Genomic DNA, 24,025 nt, shown 5'->3' with positions numbered 1-24,025 from the left:
CATCTGTTGGACTCTTTGTCGGAATGAAACCATATTGCTGCTCACAAATGTTCACCTCTGCCCTTAGCTTAGCTTCCACTACTCTTTCCCACAACTTCATTGTTTGGCTCATCAGCTTTATTCCTCTGTAGTTGCCTCAGCTCTGCACATCTCCCTTGTTCTTAAAAATGGGCACCAGTACACTTCTCCTCTAGTCCTCAGCATCCTCTCACTATCCAAGGTCTTGTTAAACAAACTAGTCAGAAACTCTACTGCCACCTCTCCTAGATACTTCCATACCTCCACAGGTTTGTCATCAGGACCAGCTGCCTTTCCACTCTTCATCCTCTTCAACGTCCTCCTCACTTCACTCTTACTAATCTTTGCTACTTCCTGCTCCACACCAGTCACCTCTTCTACTCTTTGTTCCCTTTCATTTTCCTCATTCATCAACTCTTCAAAGTTCTCCTTCCATCTTCCCATCACACTCCTGGCACCTGTCAATACATTTCCATTCTTATCTTTAATCACACTAACCTGCTGCACATCCTTCCCATCTCTATCTCTTTGTCTCGCCAACCTTGGCCTTTGCCACCTCTACCTTCACCTTACGCTGGATCTCCTTTTACTCCTGTCTACTCTCTTCAGTCCTCTCAGTGTCCCACTTCTTCTTTCCTCTTTCCACCACTTCATCCTCTGCTCTTCCTTTGTCCTCTTCATCTTCCTCACCACCAGAGTTATTTTACACACCACCATCCTGTGTTGTTCTGGCTACACTGTCCCTACCAATACTTTACAGTCACTGGTCTCTTTCAGATTACAACGTCTACACAAGACGTAGTCCACCTGAGTGCTTCTACCTCCGCTCTTATATGTAACCCTATGTTCCTGCCTCTTCTGGAGGCCATTTCCATCGTCTTTGCAAAGTCTACCACCATCTGTCCTTCTGCGTTCCTGTCCTGAAAACCAAATCTGCCCATTACAATCTCATCACCTCTGTTCCCTTCACCTACATGTCCATTGAAATCTGCTCCAATCACCACTCTCTCACCTCTGGAGATGCTCTGCATCACTTCATCTAACTCACTCCAGAATTTCTCCTTCTCTAGTTACTGACATCCTTCCTGTGGGGCATAACCACTAATAACATTGAACATCATTCCTTCAATTTCCAGCTTCAGACTCATCTACCTGTCTGATACTGTTTTCACCTCTAGAATGTTCCTCACAAACTCCTCTTTCAGGATAAATCCTACTCCATTTCTCTTCCTATCTGACCCATGGTAGAACAACTTAAACCCTGCTCCTAAGCTTCTAGCCTTGCTACCTTTCCGCCTGGTCTCCTGGACACACAGTATATCCACCTTCCTTCGATCAACTCTCTAGCCTTCCCTGTCATAGTCCCAACATTCAAGTCCCTACTGTCAGTCCTGCATTCTTAGCTTTCCTCTTTTCTCTCTGCATATGAACACACCTTCCTCCTCTCCTTCTTCGAATTCGAAGTACAGTAGTCCAATTTCCACCGGTACCCTGTAGGTCAACAGCACCGGGCCCCGACCGATCCGGTATGGAAGTCATTGTCATAATTCACTTGTTCCATCTGATGTTTTTCATCAGACGACCTTCCTGACACAACCCTCTGCATTTATCCAGACTTGGGACAGGCACAAGAAGACACTGGCTAGACTAATAGACTGAATAAACTGATTAGGAAAGCTGGCTCTGTCCTGGGGACCACTGTAGAAGCTCTGGAATTGGTAGTGGAGATGAGGATGCTGCACAGACTGTTAAACATCATTGAGAACAGCCCACATCCTCTCCATGAGCTGTGAAACTGAGGGGCAGCATCAGCAAGAAATTTCTTCAAATCTGCTTAGACAAAGAATGGTACCGGAGGTGATTTCTGCAAAGAGCCATTAGTCTGTACAATGACTTTCTGCAATGTCAAGAGACAGACCAGCATTTCATTACAACATAAGTGCAATAACTGAAACATACAGCCACTGCATATGCACATGACTTTATTCTGTAAAGTGCCTTGAGATGACTTTGTTCTGAGTTGGCGCTATATAAATAAAGTTGAATTGAATTGAGTACAAACAGGATACAGCATGTACTAAGGCATTTCAATGGACAATACAGGAACATATCTCTGGCTAAACTGCACAATGTAGAGTGTATTAATAGTATGGTTTTATTTTACTTCGTGTAACAACACAAAAACTTCCCTGCGGGGATTAAAGGTAAAGTGCTTTATTGTCATTATACATACAAATGGTACAGTGAAATAGTAACAAATGGTTAGTCCTGAGCTGCTGCGACTTAGCACACCACTGGTATGGGCTAACCTGACCTTGTCCCTAACACACATGTTTTTAGCGGTAGGGGAAACCTACGCAAACATGGGCAGTTACATGCATGTTTTTGGACAGTGGGAGGAAACCGAAATACCTGAAGGAAATCCACACAAGCTTAGGGAGAACATGCAGACTCCACACAGAAAGGCCGCGGCCAGGGTGCAAACACACAAACCTTCTAGCTGCGAAGCATCACATCTATCTATCTATCTGTCTAGCTATAACTTCAGGATTCCAGAGCATGTTTGTTAGGCATTTCTGAAGTCCTAGGGACTTTTACACCAGGCTGTTCAGGTAGTACACACAAACACTTACATACAGAATGCAATTTCTTTACTTGGATGCTAATAGTCACCTCTCGCATTATGAATATTTATCATGTCTCAGTGGTGTGCCTTTGCTACAAGCATGTGAGACATGCTCTCTCATGCGTGCACCTTCACTGTGTTTATCTTGTGTTTCGCACGATTTGTATGTGTGCCCTACACTGCCTCATGTGACAGGGTGCAGGTGAATCTCAGCATGAGTGATGCCAAAGAGATACACACTCTTGCCACACGAACTAAAGTATATATTTTCTCAGTCCTTGCCATTGGTTCACTTATTCTGCCGAGCAGGGAATGTGGTGTAGCAAAACTCAATTACTACAGCAAGCAGGGAAAGAATGAGAGCATCGGCACAGGAGTCAGCCCACAGACGAAGAGGTTTTAATTTATCTTGTCCTATCTGTCTCTCTCTGCAACATTATCACAGTTTAGAGAAAATTACTGCAAATCACAGGTGCAGCTGCTCATCTTTGTGGTGCAGTTGAAATTATTTGGTTCTATGGCTTTTACACCTGTTTTTTTTTTTCTAGACATGCTTTGAATGCAATTAAGGAACTGAAACAATAGGGTTATTCTGAGACACGCCAATAAACTTGTGTTTAACAAAAACTATTACAGAGATTGAAGAAGAAAACTCTCCAGGCACTTTTTTTTCCCTGCATTGGCTTCTCATGCAGAGCTTTATGCAGTGATTGAAGGCAGCTCCAAGCTCCTTGGCCCAGCTATGCACCCATGCAGTCAACTGAATCACCCCTCTTCAAACCACAGAAAGACCATTTCAGAAGCACCTTACAGAGCATTGCTCTCCACCTCTTGACCCATCTGTAAGGCACTGAAACTAATGCCCAGAACCCCCTGTCAGTCAATCAAACCAAGTTACACTTTTTAAAGCAGGATTCTTTGAAACGTACCTTTTTGGGGTTGTTTTTAAATGATGGTAAGAAGTGTTGAGAGTTGGGGTAAAAGAAGCGAGGGAAGATAAAAAAAGTAACAAGTCGTCAGGGTAAATTGTGAGCACTGAGGGCTTTTAGCGCACACCACTTAGCAACAAGGCCGATGTGCAGTTTGGCACATTTAACTTCCTGCAAAGGAGACAGAGACAGGAACAAGTTGATGTAAAATAAAAGTTAAAGATGTGGATTTGCCTGTGAGCAATCCGCAGTGCTAGTTAATTTTAGATGATGGGGAGACTTTGAACATGAAGAAGAGCATCTGCTCGGAATGGTGGAAATTGCTTTTAAACACTGTTTAAAGAAGGAGAGATGAGGGGACGTATTATCCAAATTGATTGGGCCCACTGTTAAAGATAGACCCGTCAAAGATGGAATAGATGGTCTGAGAAAAAAAACTGTGATACTCTGCAGATTATCTCACCCGTCTGGGTGGCAGTCACTCATACTCCTATCTGCCAAATACATTTTTGAGTAAGTGACAAAGTGAGCAATTTAGTGATCATCTGAGTCCAGTATAGGTCTCACCATTATGACTCAACAGCTACTGTAAAGTTAAGGTAAAATTAATATAGATAGTTTAACTCCATCTCAATAACAGACTGTGCTGTAATTGAAATACAAACACCATCTACAGGAAGGGACATAACAGACTTTTCTTTTTGAGGAAGCTAAGGTTATTTAATATAGCGAGATGATGAAATATTTTTTATTTCATATTTTATTTTATTTTATTTTATATACACTTCTTGACCATTTTTGTTACTTCTGATGATAAAAGAACATCTGTACTAGTTGAATGTACATTAAATATGTAGATTAGAATAAAAAGTTGTTTGTTTTACCATCTTTCCAAGTTTTATCTATGTATCTATCTGTACCTACTTTAATCTACACAACTACCACCTAACTATCTACCCAATTCCACCTCCCTAACTGTACAGTGGTCAGTGTTTGAGACTAGGAAGCAACTGGACCAGACCAGAACTGGAGATTCTAAAGTTACAGCCAGCTATGGGAAAACTAATAAGCAGAACAAAGTGAATACAGGATCTTAAATTCAGCACTGTTTTATTGAATGTTGATGTTTCAGCATCAGTAGACAAAATATCCAACAGGAAAAGCCTCATAATGCCTTTAGTACAGTATATAGCGCATAATGGGGAAAGTAGCACATAAAGCTTGTGATGTGTTGTTTTTTTATGCTGCAAATTGTCCCTTTCAAATGTCATGTAAGCGAACAGTGGGGCATCAAAGACATATGTAAGTGGGTGGGAACGAGTGTCGTAGAAGGCCAAATATTTATGTCTCAGTCCTAGTGAACCAATTTTTTTTATGTTTTTGACACTGTTTACATGAAGCATTTACACATACTGTTTTATCTCTTTCACTTTCCACTATGTGTGTTCCCTTATCTCCAGACAAGCCTTTATGGAACTTATGAATTAGCCTTACGGTGCAAGTTCCAACAGCAGGTACCTTTATATTTCGGGGGGTACTCAAAGCAACACAGTGGGCTTTTTCTCTTTAGGATATGGTGGACTCCACCCTGTAGTCATTGGCCTGCATTAGCCGAATTAACACAGAGTCAGTGTTGCTAGCAGCTTCGACTAACAGATCCAAGGTCCTACTGAGTAAATGTGCACCACCGCTGGGTTGCCCTTCTGAACGTCACTCTCACTACAGATTTCTTGCCATGTTTGCTCAGACAAGCTAGATTCAGACATATATACTGACTGCACATCCCCATAGTTACACTCACAAATGGTCAAACACTTGCAGATTACCTGCGTTACAGGGGTGTGCATGATTCCACCTGTTGGTCTCTCAAATTGTGTATGATTAGTGGTGTGTTTAGTTGGCCTAGAGACACACTGTTGGCAGGAGTAGATGAAATCAAAATTCAGGGTGAAAATATGTCCTTTCTCTGCCGTGCCAACTCAGTCACACTCCAACAGATGACATTTGCAAAGACAGAGGAAAGAGAGGGCCGGGTGGATTTTGTGGGCTTTGAATGATGAGAGGAGAAAAGCAAAGGATGATGAATAAATGAATAATACATCTGGGCTGTCATTCCTCTCTTCCTGCTCCATCTCTCTCTCTTCCTATGTCAGCTGGAGTTGGTTCTGTGAAGCAGTTTGATCTTAGTTGGAATTGTCAGGTACGGTTGATAGCAAAGTGACATGTTGACACTGGCTCCTTGGTGACATACAAAGCCAGAAGTGGACTTTACCATTAAGTATGCAACTACCTGAGGGCCGCAAGCTAGAGGGGCCCCCCAAAAAACAGAAATGCACTATGATGTTTTGATACAGTACAAATCAAGATGCTTCTCTCTTGTAGCCTAGTCTGGAATAAACAACATAATGCACTGAAAGCATCTCATTTATTTTCTACAGGTTTGAAAATGCTATGGACTTTTCATATCACCTAAGCTGAGTGAGATCTGAACTCCACCTTTACAAACACTGTAGTTTTCCATAATTTATAACAGCTTGATTTTGTGTTTATTCTTATATTCTTTCATGTGAGACTTTTCTGTAGATACAAAATTTTGTTCATCAAACAACTGTAGAGTTAATGATATAGATCTCAGGGAAACATGAATTCAGATTTTCTCTGATATAGCAGTAAGTGAGACAGGGGCTCCTCATAGATCTGTTGGTTCACCCTTCTCATTCAATTTGTTCACAAATGATTGCATTAGCTCCGAATCTAAATTTCGGTCTTTATTTCTGATGATACTATTATTGTGAGTTTACTTACAAGGGATTCCAGTATTGGCAACGTTTGTGTTTTAATTCGTGTAAAACTGAAGAAATTGTCACACATCCTAGATCATTACCATGGGAACCATAGTTCTCTCACTATACAATGTAATAAAGTCAGACAACTCACTCTGTATAAATAGGTGGGTGTCCACATTGATGGGGACCTTAGCTGGAACACTGTCAGTGCTAATCATCAGTGACTCCATTTTCTTCTGAGACCAGGAATGTCATGCAAATTTTTACATTACATTGCTATTCTCCTCTAAGGTATCTGCTTTGGAATCCTCACAGTTAACTCTAAGGCACAAATATTTAATCTGGTTAGGACAGCAGGAAAATTATGGGGTGACCTTAACCCCTTGCACCCCTGGGTTATCTTTGAGCAGTCAATCATTTGGCAGGCTAATAGGATTCTATCTGACTCCTCTCATGTATTGTACTCTGAGCATGTGATGTTGAATTCTAAAAGGACATTTAGTGTTCGCTTGTCCCTATAATCATTAGGAACACTGTTTTGTTGATCTATCAGTCAAACATATAAATGAGCAGTTCTTTGTGTAGGGAGACACTAATGTAACTGTTTAGTCAATGACATTGGATTTTTGAGACTTCTGTATCCCAACCTGACCAGAATGTCAGGGTTTTTAAAGCCTCTTTATAGCCTGTTTCTCATATGGACTCCTAAAAATGTTAGGAGAATTCAGCCTCGGACATTGTCCAGAGTGGCGGTTGAAACATGGAACACGCAACGGAAGATCTACGACTGATCCACCAGACAGCAACATAAAAAAATTAAAAATGTCGTTTGTGGGAAACAGTGTTTTAATTACAGCGAATTGGAGCTGTGCATCTAATAAAAAAATGTCAGAGGCTGAATTCTCCTAACAATGTCCTGAGTTCATGTGTGAAACAGGCCATACGAAGACATTTTAATGATAATAATATGTGACCATTACGAGGGACGTGGTGAAAGTGTCCTCTCATGCATGTAACATTTATTAGACTCCATTAGCATCGAATGTCCCTTCTGTCTCCCATCAAATGGCAAGATGTTGTCACCTTAATTGTAAATGCACTCATCTGAATGCAAATACTAGTGTCCCCCTTTCCCAGTCTCCTTTAGCAGCTCTCTACCGATTTTTTTTCAATTAAGATCCAGACAGTGATAAAGCATCTGAAAGGCAGTGTGCTATAGTGGGCAGGGCCCTGCCAGTGCTTCACACTTATTGGGGTAGAGTGGTTATTGCGTGATCATGCATGATCCCACAGCACCCTCACCTCATTGGTAGATATCTTAGCTAGGTCTCCTTATCCCTATTGTGGCATGTTCCACACCCCCCCTAACAGAGGTGAAGGTAATTATTTATTGCGCTAAAGTGTATAAAAATTGATTACCTGTGTGTTTCTGGGCTCTAGTTTGGGGTTATATGAAGTGTGATAGGAAGAATGTATCTGTCAGTCCTATTGTAGGAACAGACCCATGCAATCGAACCACAACTTGATGTAAATGACTGCAGTTTAGGATCCATTGGCAACATAATAACTTTAATATGTGTTTCTACCTCTCATCCTATATTTCCTTATGAACTGCAGTTCACTCAGTGCGGACATAGACCCTGATGCCAGTTTTCAGAGGGAGGGCTTTGGCCGCCAGAGTATGTCAGAAAAACGTACCAAAACCTACGATAATCCTGCTGAGCTGGAGATCATGAAGGCCCGCAAGTCCAAGAGCATGGATCTAGGTAAATACTACACTTTGTAGATATTCTAAACCCACATAACGCATGCATATCCAAAGTAAAAAATAAATTAAATGGTTAAAGTCTATGATAAAGGAAATGTTTGTACTTACAAGTACTTGCAGGCTGTTTTATGGATGCTTCCTTTCCGTAATATTACTCAACTGCCACCACTAACGTCCAGTTTCTTCTGGTTCCCTGAGAGCTGATCCTGGTCAAGAAAGTTTGGCACATCACCTTTTGAGAGAGCCAGGCTAGGTGGTCCCAACTGTTCCCAGTCCTTACTCTTAATGCTAAGACAAGTTCATAAATTTAATAGGGCAGTGGTATTATATTTAAGTTTACGAACCTGAGTGATATTAAACTTAGCAGCTAACTGCAAAAAAGCATTTTTCCCAATAAACAAAACAGCAAGTCATTACAGCCGTGATCTAATTTTCACAATAATTTCTGAGATCTGTGAAAATGATACATCATAACAAAAGTCCAGTCAGGCAAGAAACAAGAACACATAATCTGAACCGCTTTATTTCTAGGATAACAGAAAAATGAATCACCATTATAAATTGGTAGCAATCACTTGGTGCAGAGGCAAATTGGGTCTTTGTGTCCAGTGAAGCACAGAAACGACACAAGAAAATAAAAACACAATGACCTCTTTACTAATAGCTTAGTAGGGAGAAAACCTGTAAGTTGCAGGCATGAACTTGGGCATAAACAGACAAGCACATGCTCATACATACTGTCCTGTATCTAAGTGGGATAATAATGTGAGTTCAGAGCTTCCACCACCAAGGCTGCAACAGACACTGACTTCTCTCTGATTTGTGGTTAACAGGTAACGGCCAACAATGATTATGATGTGGTGTCTGTATTCACCATATCCTCAGACAAACTTTTTACCAGACAATACAAACTTTTGTAGAACATCAAGAGTCATTGGACAGATTATGTTGTCTCCATTATATAATTGTATTTTACTGAAGACAGGGACTGATTAGAATTAGAACAGGATGTTTTACATTTTTTCATAATTATTGTCTTAGATCAGTTTTTATGTTATTTCATGTAATTCAACGTATGTATTCTCATTTATTCCTTATAAGATCCAGTTGAGTTTGTAAATTGTCCTGCTGACTGATTTACTTGCTCACATAGTATATGGAAATAATTAACTTGTTCCTCATATAATAGCTAACAAGGACAGTCATTTCAGTCAATACATAAATAGTCGCTTATATAGCGCTTTTATCTAAAGCGCTTTACAATGTTGCTTCCCATTCACACACACACACTCACACACACCGATGGCGGTGGCTGCCATGCAAGGTGCTCACCTGACCCACCGGGAGCAACTTAGGATTCAGGGATACTTCGACATGCAGCCAGGAGCGGGGATTGAACCACTGACCCTGTGTTCCATCGTCAACTGCTTTACCAAATGAGATACATCTTATGATTTGTCACATAGGTTTGATTTGTCTCTTTTAATGAAATGAAATGAAGCTCATACCTGAGTTGAAAATGAAATGGGACAGAAAACACAGTAAAATAATTTAACCTTAACCTTATTTTTTGGCGTTGTCTTCGGAATGGTATAAGTGAAAATCACTCTGCTTTGTTTTCTTTCAGCGCTTTTTCAATTAAGTTTTTAACATGCTTAACCATGCTGTCAGATGCAGAGATGGACTTTATTCTGTGACTAGATATTTCTGCCTTTCTATTTAACCAGCTCCCAAATCACATGAGCAGATGGAATTTGTGACTTTGAAGCCAATCCTTGTTGAAATATGCTAAACTGATCAGACACCCCACGGTTGAATCCTATTTAGATAGAGAACAAGATTGAGCAAGGGAAGAAATGGGAAGTAGGAGACATGAGATGCTCCAACAGACGGAAATACAGCAGCCCATTCCAGCCATTTTACCTTGTAAGCCTCTTGATTGACAGACTCTTGCACAAAGTGTAATATCTACTGCACTTAGATCCCTATTCTCCAACAGTTCAGTAAGTACCCACCCATCCTGATTCAGTCTCTTTCTGCTTTGCATGTGCTCGGTAACATGGTGCAGAAGACACTAACTGCTCACACTGTATACACATTACAGTACTAATACAATAGTTCATCATCTCTGTCCATGGTTCAATGATGGAAATTGGAAAAGTAGTCCATTCTACCTCCCTACCCAGCTCATAACCAACTGTTATTGATGATTTCAGATGCATATAGCACAGTGTTGTTTGATGTAAATGGAGCAAGATCAAAAAAGCATTTTCAAGAAGAGGGATGCCGAATAGACTTGGCAACTAATGTGGGAACTTGTGCCATTGTGCTTGTTATGCAAGAAAACACTCATTACTCCAGGAGGTGTGTGTGTGTGCGGAGGGGGGGGGCTGGAGGAAGACACTGTAATGGTCCATTGTAGTGAGCTGCTTTGAACTCTGTCAGCAGCACCTTAGACTGCATTCGTTTGATCAAATTAACACAGAATGAGATGGTAAGTGTCACATTTACCTCTTGCATTCATACACACTTGTTATTTTAAAAGGTAGTCACTTGTGTAGGGCACAAGTGTTCAGTATGTGACATTGTAAGTATTCTGGGAGACTGTGGCTGAGCATTTAGCACAATCGTCCACTAGTGAACCCTAAGTTTGTTGCTTCCAGAAGAATAAGTAATGTAAAGTGCTTTGGATACTGACAAGGTAGAAAAGTGCTGTATAAGTTCAGATCATTAAGTACAAGGTCAGCATAGTTGTCAGTGAGGCTGTGAGCTCCTTTTCCTTAGTTTTGTCATTTTTGTTTTTACTTTTATTTACTGAGAGGCCTCCTCTCCTTTTCAGAAATGCTATGATCACATACACACAAACTGTAAAACACAACAAGTTAATTGAATACTTGAAACTGATTACAAAAAATGATTTTAAGTCGAGGAAACTTTGTTCTGTAAGTAAGAAAAACAAACTAACACCCTTTTTGAGTATTTGTAACTGTCAATAACTTACTACTGTACTAAAGTACAAAGAAGCATTTCTTACAAAGTACTTTTACTAGGTATTTTGTTAATACAGTACAACTAAAATTCAAGTATAGGTAACTTATACATGTATATTACCTGTTACAAATAGTGCTTAGGTACCGAGTAATGAATGTTTATGTCATGTCTACTTTTGCATCAAAGAGAAACATCAGACATCAGAAACACTGCAAAAATAGTACATAGGGCCTTAAGAAATTGCTTAATGAAAATTGTAATTACTTTGATTTGTTTACACATTATACCTTTTGCCATTTTATCATTACATGATTTAAATTGTAATTTTTATGAAAAATTATTGAACAAACCTTTAATAGATAAACTATTTAGAGCAAGGATAGGTTAGTTTAGCAAAATAAATATCTTACCGAATTAGGGTACTTTCCAATATTGATTCAAAAATTAATCAAAAATACTATATTATCATAAGTTCTGCTAAATGATTGACCACAAAGGCCTAATGAACCTACAGACATGAAACAACAGCCTTTTGTTTGTCATACTGGTTTATACAATAATACTTCGGACTTAACAGTTAGACTTTTAAAGCCTAAGCTAAAAAATACTACAACTGAGGAGGTAAAAAAAGGAACAAAATGAATAAAAGAGCACCTTTTATTGCTCTGAGATATGACAAAAGTAACAGTGCTGTCGTGCATGTGCATATGCAACTATTCAAGTCTGATCCATTAACTTTCTAGACTTGGCAGTTTCCAGCCTGTTCAGATCAATGGTTTAGCTAGTTGAGAGAGGAAAAAAACAAAAATTCTGAATGAATGGGGTGTTACACAAGCACTCAAACTCCAGAGAGAATCCATTATTGAGATATTAACCATAAGACCAGGTAATGACAATTCCTTTGTGACACACGGTCAGCATACGGAGGACGTCCTCTGTCTAGCTAATGATCCACAACCGGCAGAGACATAGGATCTGAGCTGACCCAGCGACACCTCACTTCCACTCTCACTTCCACTGGGATACCTGGACATGGCCTCCTTCGACCACCTTGGAGGCTATTTTTAACATAATTACCCTTTTACCGCCCTGCTTAAAGCTTAGACGCTGAATAAATTATGTGTAATGGAGCTCCTGTCTGTACACAGATCTTTACATGCAAGGGGCTGTGGTGAATAATGGCTGGGGAGGAGAGTTTTAGCTGCTCTAATTATACTATGGGCTCTTGTTCCTGTAATAACTGCTGCTGATTTATTCATGGAGTTTGCCATACCTCCACTTTAGCGTTTAATGTCAATGGATCTTCTCCAATTAAGTGTCCTTGCCCTTTGTCTGACCAGGGAGCACAGCACGTTGGCCATTTCTGTCTTCAGTAATGACAGAATTCCATGCACACTTTAGAATTCTTTTCCTTTTTTAGATTGTATTGTGATGATTTTCATTTCTTCTCCTGATGTGTGGGGGAACTCATGTCTGTATGCAGCTTGAGAATATTTATTTTCATCTTTCTGAATACGGGGGAGACGAGAAGCAGAGCAACAAGGCTTCTGTTGTGTGATAGGAATCACATAATAGACTGGCACACAGAAAGCTGTCCATCAAACTCTCCCAGGAGAGCCAGGCCTGCCTGTGATGAAAACAAAGACAGGCGAGAGTCAGCTGGGGTAAATGGACAAACGGTCTCTCTTTGCCTCGCTCTGAGCTTCTTTGTCTCACTGCCTCTCTCAGTCATTCACCACGCTGACTAGAACAGCGGTGAAGAGGATTGTGGTGGGGAATAGTGAGCAGGAAGAAATTCCCTGTTTCCGAGTACCGAGCAGATGTCATTTGTGTTCCCTTGAACTGTTGCATCTTGTGCGGCTCTAACTTGCAATCCCATTGTGACAAGCATGCACCCTGGCTTTGTGTCCGCTGTTGGCAGGCTTTATGCGTAAGCTTCAAACCCCCCAAATATACATGCCATTTATACTGGGCTTTAGTTTTATCCGCAGTGTATTAAATAAAAATGTATGCTGCTTTTTTTTTTCTTCTTTTTTTAACTGTGTCTTGTCTTTTGCACAAGGAGATTACGTCTTTCAAGCAAATGCATTTTATGATTTGTACTTGCATTTTCTTGGTCCAGCAAGGCTTTTTATGCTTTCCTGGCATTAAAAAAAATCTCATTGTAATCAGAAATGGTCCACGACTTCGGAGGAACTAAGCAGTAAGCTTTTCACCTCTTAGACATTTGCATTCATAGTAAAGTTTCAGTTTACTGTCCATTGCAGCCCGAAGGCATGCATATGAGCTCGTTCCACTAAATGTGATGCAGCGTTATAGAATTGGTGTTCATTTATTTGGAGTGGTAATTGGATCAAGTCCAGGTTCCCCTGGGATTGCATTCTTGTAATAACATTGACAAAAAGAAGTCCAAGTGGTGAGTTTAATGCATAACAGTACATTACCAGTATGGAAGCCCAACACTCAGCTAACAGCTGACCTTTTAGCCTTATGACCTCTTTGACTCCAGATCTATAGCAAATAGTGTCACACTTACTTGTGTTTTTTTAATTTTGGTAGGACCCAAAGGAGGAGGGACGGCAAGGGAAGGTGTTAAAGTAAATGAAGGTTTATTTAAAGAAAGGCAAACAGCAGAAAGTCACTCCATGAGGAGGTCGGGAAGAGCACACATAGTAACAACTAAGTAAAGTAAAACAGAACATCAACTTAAACACTCTGGAGGGAAATGATAAGCTAAATAACAGTGCTGGGAAACACGGGAACAAACTCAGAGACTGAGGGGAGGCAAACTTCAGACCAAAACGTAACAGGGAGAGTCCAAACACTAAGATCAGGTAGGGCATGGAAGGGGAAAGTCCAAAGAGCACAGCAAATCCATAGGGAGACAATCTAGCAACAAGCAGTGGGGAAAGCTGGGTATAAATACAAGGGGGCACAGGGGTAAGCAATCAGGGTTAATAGGAAACAAGAAGCTAAAGAAACACACTGGGAAGTGGTGCTGAGGGTTAACAAAATAAAACCCAGGAGCGGGAAGTAAATCTAAACAAAACTATAGTCCAAAAACGGGGACTGTGACAAAAAGACATGATAGAGAAGCACTCACACTCTAAGAAAGGCTGCATTGGAGGTAAATGTAGCAGAAAAGCAAACAACCTTATGACCCCGGTAATCCTAAAAGCAACTTGAAGACTTGTAGGTCTTTTGAAAGTGACTCGAGAATCAGTCAGCACTCTTCTTTTCTCCATGTGGCCTGTGCAAGTAGCTGTGTGGATAGTCTGTGTTTAAAGTAGCTGATCCATCACTAGCTAGTTGATAGGTTTGCCTGGTTAAGGGTTAGGGAAGACTATAGCAAAGGCTTTCTATCAAAAAAGAGACAAGCTGCTGATGGTTAAATTTTAACAGCGGAAGCATATGTGTGTTTCTGGATCGTCCCACTTTTTCTTATTTATTCAGATTCAGCTTCAACAAGATGTGTGCATTGACACCACTCCATGTTTCCTCTTTCCAGTTCTCTCATGCACTGAAACAAATGCATTTCAGAGAAGGTGCTTCATACCAAGGTCACTAATTGTTTTCCCTCACTGATGTGGCTTTATTTTCTTTACCTAATCTCTGTTTGGCTGTTCAAGCCTCCATCTAAACATCCACTGTGATCACCCAGCAGCAGTGGCTCATGCCTCATTTAGGCCACTTTAAACAGGAGAACCACTTGTGATAGTAGATAATAGAAATGTGTGTATGTGCGTGTGTGTGAGTGAGTGTTATTTAGCCTATAGGGCTGATCCCTGAACGGGGTCTGAATATTCATACGTATACATCAAGTCTTTGCATGTGTGTGTTCCATAGAGACTAGACCTTAAAGCAACATTGCTATTGAAAACCAACAGGAACAGCTGTAAGAGATGTTTATTTACTCCACTGAGAGGAAACAGCAGCACTCGCTCGTTACATGTGGATGGCCAATATGGTCTGCGGGGAGTTGTAAAGACACAAAGCTGCTCTGTCCAGACTCTGCATCGACATGAGCCATGTCCTCCGAGAGTCGCTGAGGCTGCTCAAGTAATTGGATCAACAGTTTATCCACTACTACTGATAGTTTCCTCTGCAAAAATTTACATTTAACAGGGCTTCACTTGCCCATACATAGAAATCCATCTCGTTAGGTTTGACAACACAGTGCTGCAAACATGTGACAGAAAATCAACCAGGCTGCCGGTGGATAAGCTTAAAGCTCTGGGGAACTGGTGGACGCTCCCTGACTAAATGAAATACCATTACCTGAGTAGAGCTCCACTTACTTACCTTAAACTAACCCCTGTAAAGCATTGGAAAAATAATTACAGCTGCCCAGGGCCTGGCTCCAGCATTGAAGAGGTTTACTGATAAGCAGTATGTTTGCTCTCTACACAGCTGGTCTACAAGCTTCGCAGTCAGTCCTGTGGTAGTGTGATACTTTGTCTTAGAATCATGATACATAGGAGCAACTCTTATTAGCTACCTGAAAATCAGCTTATTTGCATTCCTTCTGTACATTAATATGCTGCCTGTATCAAAAAGGCATTTTTGCTCATGAACCAGATTGTCACACTCATGCTCTGTCTGAGCAGCGCATGTGATTACAGTGTAGTGGAAAGGTTCCATGTTTTAGTTTGTCCTGCAGGTGGTCTATGCTGACAAATGAAGATACAAGCACAAAGGTTAAATTATAGTTCTCAAGAGGAAACTGTCTCAATAAAGATACAGGATATAATACTCATTTCACAAACTTCACTGGCCATGCAAGGGCATAATTTGTTTTTCATGTTAATTGCCAGACTCATACTCTCTCTTTGCTTGCCAAATATGGCACATATGATCACAACACCAGACACATGTAAATGATTATGCATATGTGGTTTATTTTGGCTGTTTGGGGAAGTTAGAGTCACAAACATTTTGACTGCTGGCCTCGGTAACACAATTTCCTATTGCTATAGGGTCTGCAGAACAAGGAGTTGGACCCTCATTGGAGCTGAAAAAGTCCAGCTCCCTCGAAAGCCTCCAGATGGCTGTTGCTGAGGTAACACTGAACGGCGAGATTAATCTTAATAGGCCCCGTTCACGGATCGCCAGAGGTCGGGGCTGCAATGAGAGCTTCCGAGCTGCAATTGACAAATCATACGAAAAACCCAACGTCAGGACAGCTGAAGAAGGGAACAGCGTGGAGACATGTGAGTAATTAGTTTTGGTTTTGCAGAGGGGTGATCCACCATAATTTGTGTTAAAGGGCACATCTGTTTCTAAGGGTCTAGTTCTCATGTTGATTGGAATTGTTAGAGATTGTGGAATGGAAGATGTTGTCCCACCAGCCTGTACACTTATATATACTGCTTGCTTATATATAATTTTACTAAATGCATTGCCATTTGCAAACATTTAAAAAAACTAACATCAAGATGTTAATAATTACAACAATGATAATAATAATATTGTTTGAGTGTGTATAAGACAGACTTTATACATTAAAGCATAAAACTTTACAATGTTCTGTCACATTAGTTTAGCTGTGCTTTTATTAAAACCATCTAATTTCATATTTGTCCAATATCTCTGAAAACATGCAGAGAAGAAGAAGAAAAAAATGCCACCTTCTGTTTGAGTGAATATATCAGTTGCTTGTTGATGTTTGGTGACAAATATACAGACCCTGGATTTAGGGAGACAGGCGTCTTATGTTTAGTGACAGGTAATAACACTGCAGCACCACAGGAGTAATCACTAGATATAAATTTCTATTCACTATTAACCGATCCCATTAAAAGAGCTGGGGAACATTTGAAAAAGAAGGAATTATTTGCCTGAAATGCTTTGTTCTCATAAGCTCTGTTGGCCTGCCACTAAATACAGTCTTATCTCTGCAAAGAAAAATGGGGAAAGCAACCGTTTTCCCCTGCTGCCGTATATTGCATTCTCCACCATGATATTTAAATAACTCTGTTTTTCAATTTAGATAAAAGCAGCCAGTCTGTGCTTGTCACTGAGGTTAATAGTCAAAGTTGACAGATAAGCCTCTGCCTTCCTCTGCTCCCAGACTTTTATTTACATAAAATAAGAATGTGGCATCACCTACAGAAAATGTGTCCCCAACAAGATATCCTGCTGGGCAAAATGCACTTTCCCTTGTGCTACTTTGTGTCGCATCGTCTGATGAAATAGGAAAATGTTGCAGTAGAGGGCAAAAGAAAAATCCCTTCTTTTATGCATTGAAATGAAAGAATTTAGCCTGTGTTACCATTCACTGTGAGGTCAGCATATATGGCTTTGATTAATAAAGCAGCAATGTTTAATGGGTGAGTTTCCTGTGTTGGTCCTGTGTTTTTCCACTTACATTAAATTGCTGTGGATGTCCTAACTTTTTGATTGTAGCCATTAAAGTCTTTTGATAGGAAATATCTACTTCTTTCCTACTCGCTCTATTTAAAAAGACTCAAAATAAATCAAATAGGACCAAAAAAATGATGATTTAATAATCAAAGTGAGAATGGAAGTGTTTTGTTTTGTTGTCCTTACTTCTGACTCATTATGGTGCTTTTGTAAAAACCCATAAAAAGAATTTGACTCCAAATTTAACACATGTCTGTGCTTACAGACATACACATGGACACTGCCCCTCTGGGAAGCTGTGGATTACAATGTTTAGCATGTTATCTGCCGATTGATGTCGTTAAACAATTGTACTCCTGGTAATCTTAGTCATTGAAATGACAATACAGTATACAGCTCACAGCTACTATCTGTGGCTCCTGCTTTTAACTGGATGATAAGCAGGGCTTAAAGTGATACCCATCCAAATCTGCCTTTAAATTTGTGAAGGTGGAGAAAGGGAAGGAAAAGACAGCATGTGGCATTTTAACTGACAAGACTGAAGCTGCAGGTTTGCTCTCTATCCATGCAGCATCATTCGAAATTGCTTCAGTTTCCTCTCAGATGACAGCTGCAAGAAACAGATGACATCCTCACTGATGGCAAGAGAGGACCACTGCTCATTATTGAAAAGGAAATCGAGCCACTCTGTCCCCTAATCAGGCTCATCCAGTAGTTCATTGTGGTCCACCCTTCCTATTCTTTTCTCACCATAAGAGCCTTTTTCTCCTCCAACTTAGACAATGACATGTGAGACTGTGATAAAGTATAATCTGAAGGACATCTACCTCACGCCTCAGAGCCAGATATATAACATAAGCAGGAGCTATTCAAGTTGTGCAGCACATCACATTTGCAATTAGGATCCCTGGGAGGCTCTTTTAAGATTATTTAAATGTATAATTACTGACAGATTAATTACATTTTGCACATCAGTTCTGATTAGATGTGATGGAAACTTTGAGTTTAATCAACCCTACATCACCTAAGGAGTTTGGTTTTAGTTTGATGTCTTGTTTGAAATTAGTTCAAACTGAAATGAAGAACCACATTCATAAGACTATTATTATAGCTTCCAGAGTTTGGTCACACTATTTTTGTATGAACTGCAAAAGAAAAAAAGGATAGAAAAAAAGCTATCGCTCTCATGTGCGGTGTGAAATGTACACATTAGAAATAACTTCAGGCTTTCAGCTAAGTGAAAATGTGTTCAGTTGAAAACTATTCTCAAAGGGTGTGCAATGTAAATATATTCTGCTCTAATGAGGCAGATGAATTCAGTGTGTTTTGTTCAAAGCTCCTAGATCTTGCGGGACGCAATGTTCTGTTTTTATGGTTCATCTGAACCAGAAGAAACAACGGAAGCTTTGTAACTGATTAAAAAAAGGTGCTAATGTGGCTTCTGTGATCCATGGGGAGTCAAATGCAAGTTAAAGTTTTTGTTTTCTTACATTGACTTCAATTTTTCTGCCCCTGTCTTTGTCTTTGCTTTCCCTCTCAATATCTGCATTTAACACACCTTTACCTTTTCGTTTTTCTCCTTACGCCAGTGGATCAAGATACAGAGGGAAGTTCCCGATCAGGTCAGGAGTTAATGTCCACCACTGGTGACCTCACTGTGGGCCCTGGGCTGAACGGCAATCCACCCAAAGATGGTAAACAGAATGATCGGGACAAGGATGGCGGGAAGGATAAGAAGAAACCTGAGCTGGATAAAGAGAAAGAGAAAGACAAGGACAAGAACAAAGCCAAGAAAGGCGTGCTTAAGGGCCTGGGTGAGATGTTCAGGTAGGACGGAGACAGCCCCTATCATTCAATTCAACGTTCGATCATTATCTGCTTTATTTCAGTGCTGAAATTCACCACTAGATTATACTGAATTTGAATGCATCGTAACTGCTGTTAAAGAGGAGTTGGAGGGGTGCAGGCTTCTGGCACTTTTGAGCCAGATTATTTTTAATAAGTGCTGCATGTTTTATTCATCATCCCGGGTGTGCACTTCTTCTATTCAAACATGCTCAACATTTGTCGTCCAGCAGAATATTTTCATGGTCCTGCTAATGTGGGAGCTGTGGACGGGGATGAATAATCTGATCAAATCAGTTGCAGGTTACAATTGTCACCTGGAGCTGATGTTAGTTAGTTACTGTCTCATCATGCCATTGCAAAATGTTCATGATAGAGTACAGTTGGAAGACGGAGTGGTTGTGTCTGCTCCTTAACCAGCCATTAAATTCAATGGTTTTTCAACAATAGGAGATTTGGGCCAATTATTTCTATAATCACACCTACTCTAAATCTTTAATGTTATAAAGTAGGAGACTACTTCAGCCACACACATACACTTGCACATTGTCGTGGTTGTGTATTTTTCTTTCAACCTGGAAAATAATGAAAGTGCTACGGAGCAGTAATCCACAATGTTTTTTGCTATGAATAGAATTACTCTGGACAACAGGTTCAACAATAGGGACGATAGGGGCAACTGTGGGGCAGGAGGTAGAGCGGTCATCCACCAATCCCACAGTTCCCACAATCCCTACCTCCTCCAGGTCACATGTCCTTGAGCAAGACATTGAACACTAATTTAACTGCTCCCGGGAAGTGTTGGCCAGCTGCATAGCAGCTACCCCATTAGTGTGTGAGTGTGTGTGTGAATGGGTGAATGAGAAGCAGTGTAAAGCACTTTGAGTACCAATATGTAGAAAATACCATTCACCATTTACACTATACTCTTCACATAAACAGCAGTCATAGAAAAAATGTGCTGGAAAATTAGTGGGGGCATTAATTATTTCAACTGCGTGCGCATTTGCATATGGCATAAATTAATGGTGTAGGTGTTATGGGACATTATCGGGCTGTACGTTGTTTTCACGTGGATTTGTAGTTAGCAGATCAGGGTCCACAGCTTGGTAATGAACAATAAAGATGATAAATGTATTACTTCAGAGGTCACCACTGAAGTATGCAGTGACAGCCCTTATCTTCCTTTATTTTTCTGTTTTTGTTTTAATTTCTCATTGCATCCCGGGATAACAATGGTTCACACAGTACAGGCTTACACATAATGTACATGGAGACACACGCACGATTGCAGGAACACACAGTGGTTTGCTGCTTTAGGAAATTAAAGTGGAAATTTGAGCCTGGCAGACCTTTCTGAGCAGTCGTGCTCTGACCGATGGTGACTGCAGAGTGATTTCTCTGCATGCCCTCCTCGGCCCCATCATTGTTCTTCATTATCTTTGAGTGCCACCACCACTTAAGAGTTGGCATGCAGCAGGCCTTGCTGACACTCCCCTCTCCTCTATGCATTTAATGCCAGGCCATGTGCCTCCTTAGCCAGGACGTCTCCTAAGCTTTATCTTTCATTCCCCCTTCCACTGCTTCTTCTTCCTGATACCTTAAACACTTTCTATTTAAAACTGTGACAGCGCTGACACTCACACATCCACATTGTCCTTTTTATTCTCTTCCCATTGCCTCACAATGCACCTAAAAGAAAGTTTCAGATGGCAAGAAACTGGGGTGAGAATCAATGTGTCCCACTGGATACAGTATCAAACTTTTTTGTAAAGAGCAAAATGGTGTGATGAAAAATGCCTAGCGGTCAAAAGACAAGAAGAATGTGGCAGATATGTTGTGTGTTTGACTTTTAGCAAATCCAGCAAAAGTTTTGATAGAGATTTCAGACTGGAAAAGTTTTCCAGTGCATGACAAAGGCTTTGGCTGACAGTAACAAAATACTCTCAGGCTTACGGATCATGGAGAGAATTTACATTAGCAAGTTCTACCTGTGAGTGTCACACCATTGCATCAAAATATCAAAAAGACATTGTGATTGTGTGGTTAATCCTCTGTAATGCTTGTCTTCATGGTTTTCACTTCCATGAAATGCACTCATTTTCTACACTGAAATGTCTAACACTCACATGCTCTCTGCAAGGAGGCTTCAGTGAGTTTACAGACGTGCTACAATTTGAGTTCATTTTCATGCAGGACTTTGGATGTCCTGATGAACCTGTAGTGGGCATATTTAATGGACAGCCTGATTGGGTGTGCATTAACATCAGAGCCGGGGGAGCTGATGGCCTAATATAGGGAGAGACAGGAAGAATAAAGGGAGAGACTGTGAGATAAATACTGTGGGTGCAAGAACGACTGAAAGTGTGCAAGTGTGTGATGGAAAGAAAATTGACTGCCTAAAGCTCAAAGCAAAGAAACTGCAGTGCACAATCCAGGCTTCCCTGGATCTCTGGATTCATACTTTACTGCCTGTAGGGTGGCAGCCTGCCTGACACAGTCCTGAGCCATCCACTCATGGGTAGCTTATAATCTTATGAATGGATAGCAATGTGCATGTATGTGTGTGATATAAATCCATCCCTAGGCAGCTGAGGATTGCTGCTATTTTAAGGATGTTTGTTGCTTGTATGTATCACTGTGTTCATGTTTGCATCCAGTGGAATATAAGGGATTTCAGAGTGAAGCATTATCCTCCAAATCATTGCATGTGAACATTCATCTCATTACTAGTGGATAACATGAGATCCTGACTTTTCAATTCTGTTTAGATATTGGAAACGTTTGTGTGGTAGCAGGCTAACAATGATGTCTCAGCGCATGCAACACTCTCCTCAGCATGACATGAGATGTTGTTTATCTGCCTTCTTATGCTGGACTGACCTCCTTCATGAAAGCCATGTCTCCACATGTGTAACCACATACAATTACTCAGGTGTCATTTGTGGTATGTGTTACAACAAACTAAACATATGTGTTAATAAGTTAATGAGATGGTATTTCTGCATGTCTGCTCTGTGTGTTATATTTAATACATTTTACTGAACAGTGTTTATAGATTTCTACTTTATTGGAGTAGTTAAATTTTCTGCTACTTCATACTTTAACATCACTGTATTTTATAGCTAAATATTCAATACACAGACTGTGGCGCAGAGGCTAGTGCGGTTGTCCGCCAATCCCACAGTTGTTGGTTCAAGCCCCAGCTCTTCTGGTCACATGTCAAAGTGGTCTTCAGCAAGACACTAAACCCCAACTTAGTTGCTCCCAGTGACTGTAGGACAGCTGCATAGCACCTCCCCCATTATTTTATGGAAATGGGTGAATGAGTAGCAGTGTAAAGCGCTTTGGCCACCAATAGGTAGAAAAGCACTATATAAGTTCGGACCATTTATTTGATAATTCAAATTAAATGTATGATATATACAAAATATGATCTTTAAAAAAACATACATGGTGGTAAAATTAAAGATATCATCAACAGATGCAACATCTATAATTATAGTCTATATATTTACTGATGAGAAAAGAGTCATTCTGCATGAACATACTTATTTTGATACAGTACTTTTTGAGTTAATACATTTCATAACATTTACTTGCAACAGTATTTTTCCACTGTAGCAATCATATTTTATTTAACCCAGTGATCTTTTTCCACCACCACTGTATATTTTATATTGGGGGTGGGGTGCTGTGGATTAGGTGAAAGTGGAAGGAGAGAGAGCGTGTGGGGGGCACCATTGGAGACTGAGCAACCATAGAGAAAATGATAGCAAAAGGGGGAACGAGTACAGAAAGGAGCTTTTAACAGTGGCAATCTTGGCTTTGTGCTCTAGTCTGCCCTGAGGGAGAAGCAAGGATTGAAGTTTCTTTCTTTCTTTCATTCGTTCTTTATTTATTTATTTAGATCACTTGAATGTGGTGGTGTAAGCGTAAGAGGTCTCAAGGAGCATGAAAATTTGTGTGTGCATGGCTGTGTAATGAATGCTCGCGTTCGAATCCAAAGACTATCAATGGGCTCTGGCATCTCATCGTAGCACCTCAGTGCTCACACACACGCACACAGACACACACACACACAGTCCCAACCCCCACTCTCACCATCCGCACCAATCTGATAAGTGGCATGCCTCACGCTGAGCCATCAGCTGACACCGGAGCTCAGCGTGACAGCCTTGCCCCCCCTTGAATCAGCCCTGGAACCACGTCTGCCTCCACCTCCCCACAGATGCAGACGCATTCAAAGAGAAAGGGGTGTGGGGTTGGAAGGAAAGCAGTGAAGGCTGGAGCAAAGGGCTGCTCTCAGCCGTTCAGTCGTTATAATTTGAAGGCTGTGGGGAATCAGGCTGGGGGTGTATGCATGTTTGAATATGCCTAGACTATAGAATTAATTCTTCTCCATACGGCATGTGTTTCGCATGAGAGTAGTGTGTCCCTTTGCCGCTCTGTGTGTTCATACCATATGATTCCATCCGGTGATGTGGGAGTAAGTAGCTGATGGTAGGTAAGCTGATTTGATCCTTAGTACGCTGACATGACGTGTATTAACCAGATTTTACACACACAGCCCAGAGGAAGCCTGCCAGATCCACATATATTCCTCATCTCTAGAACACGCCATCATTGCCTCCACCTTCTCCAACACACAGACACACACACACATAGACACAAACACACACGCACAAACTCTCACATA

The 24,025-nt window shown here is 40.7% G+C and overlaps 1 protein-coding gene across 9 annotated transcripts in view; it reads left to right on the top strand.

Annotated features, from left to right (window-relative positions):
- LOC137104607 (partitioning defective 3 homolog) overlaps nucleotides 1–24,025 on the top strand; it is a 343,094-nt gene that overhangs the window by 211,305 nt on the left and 107,764 nt on the right. For all 9 annotated transcript variants that reach the window (XR_010911721.1, XM_067486037.1, XM_067486038.1 and 6 more), the window contains 3 exons: nucleotides 7,977–8,125; nucleotides 16,095–16,328; nucleotides 19,071–19,308. Coding sequence is in view for 8 of the 9 variants with exons in the window: in XM_067486037.1 (XP_067342138.1) it covers nucleotides 7,977–8,125; nucleotides 16,095–16,328; nucleotides 19,071–19,308 (621 nt within the window). In the remaining variant the exon portion in view is untranslated. The remainder of the gene's footprint in view (nucleotides 1–7,976; nucleotides 8,126–16,094; nucleotides 16,329–19,070; nucleotides 19,309–24,025) is intronic.

The sequence above is a fragment of the Channa argus genome, chromosome 19 (genome assembly GCF_033026475.1).
Source record: "Channa argus isolate prfri chromosome 19, Channa argus male v1.0, whole genome shotgun sequence".
Taxonomy (NCBI): Eukaryota; Metazoa; Chordata; class Actinopteri; order Anabantiformes; family Channidae; genus Channa; species Channa argus.
The sequence above is the reverse complement of the archived record's forward strand: the minus strand, read 5'-3'. Positions and strand labels throughout refer to the sequence as shown.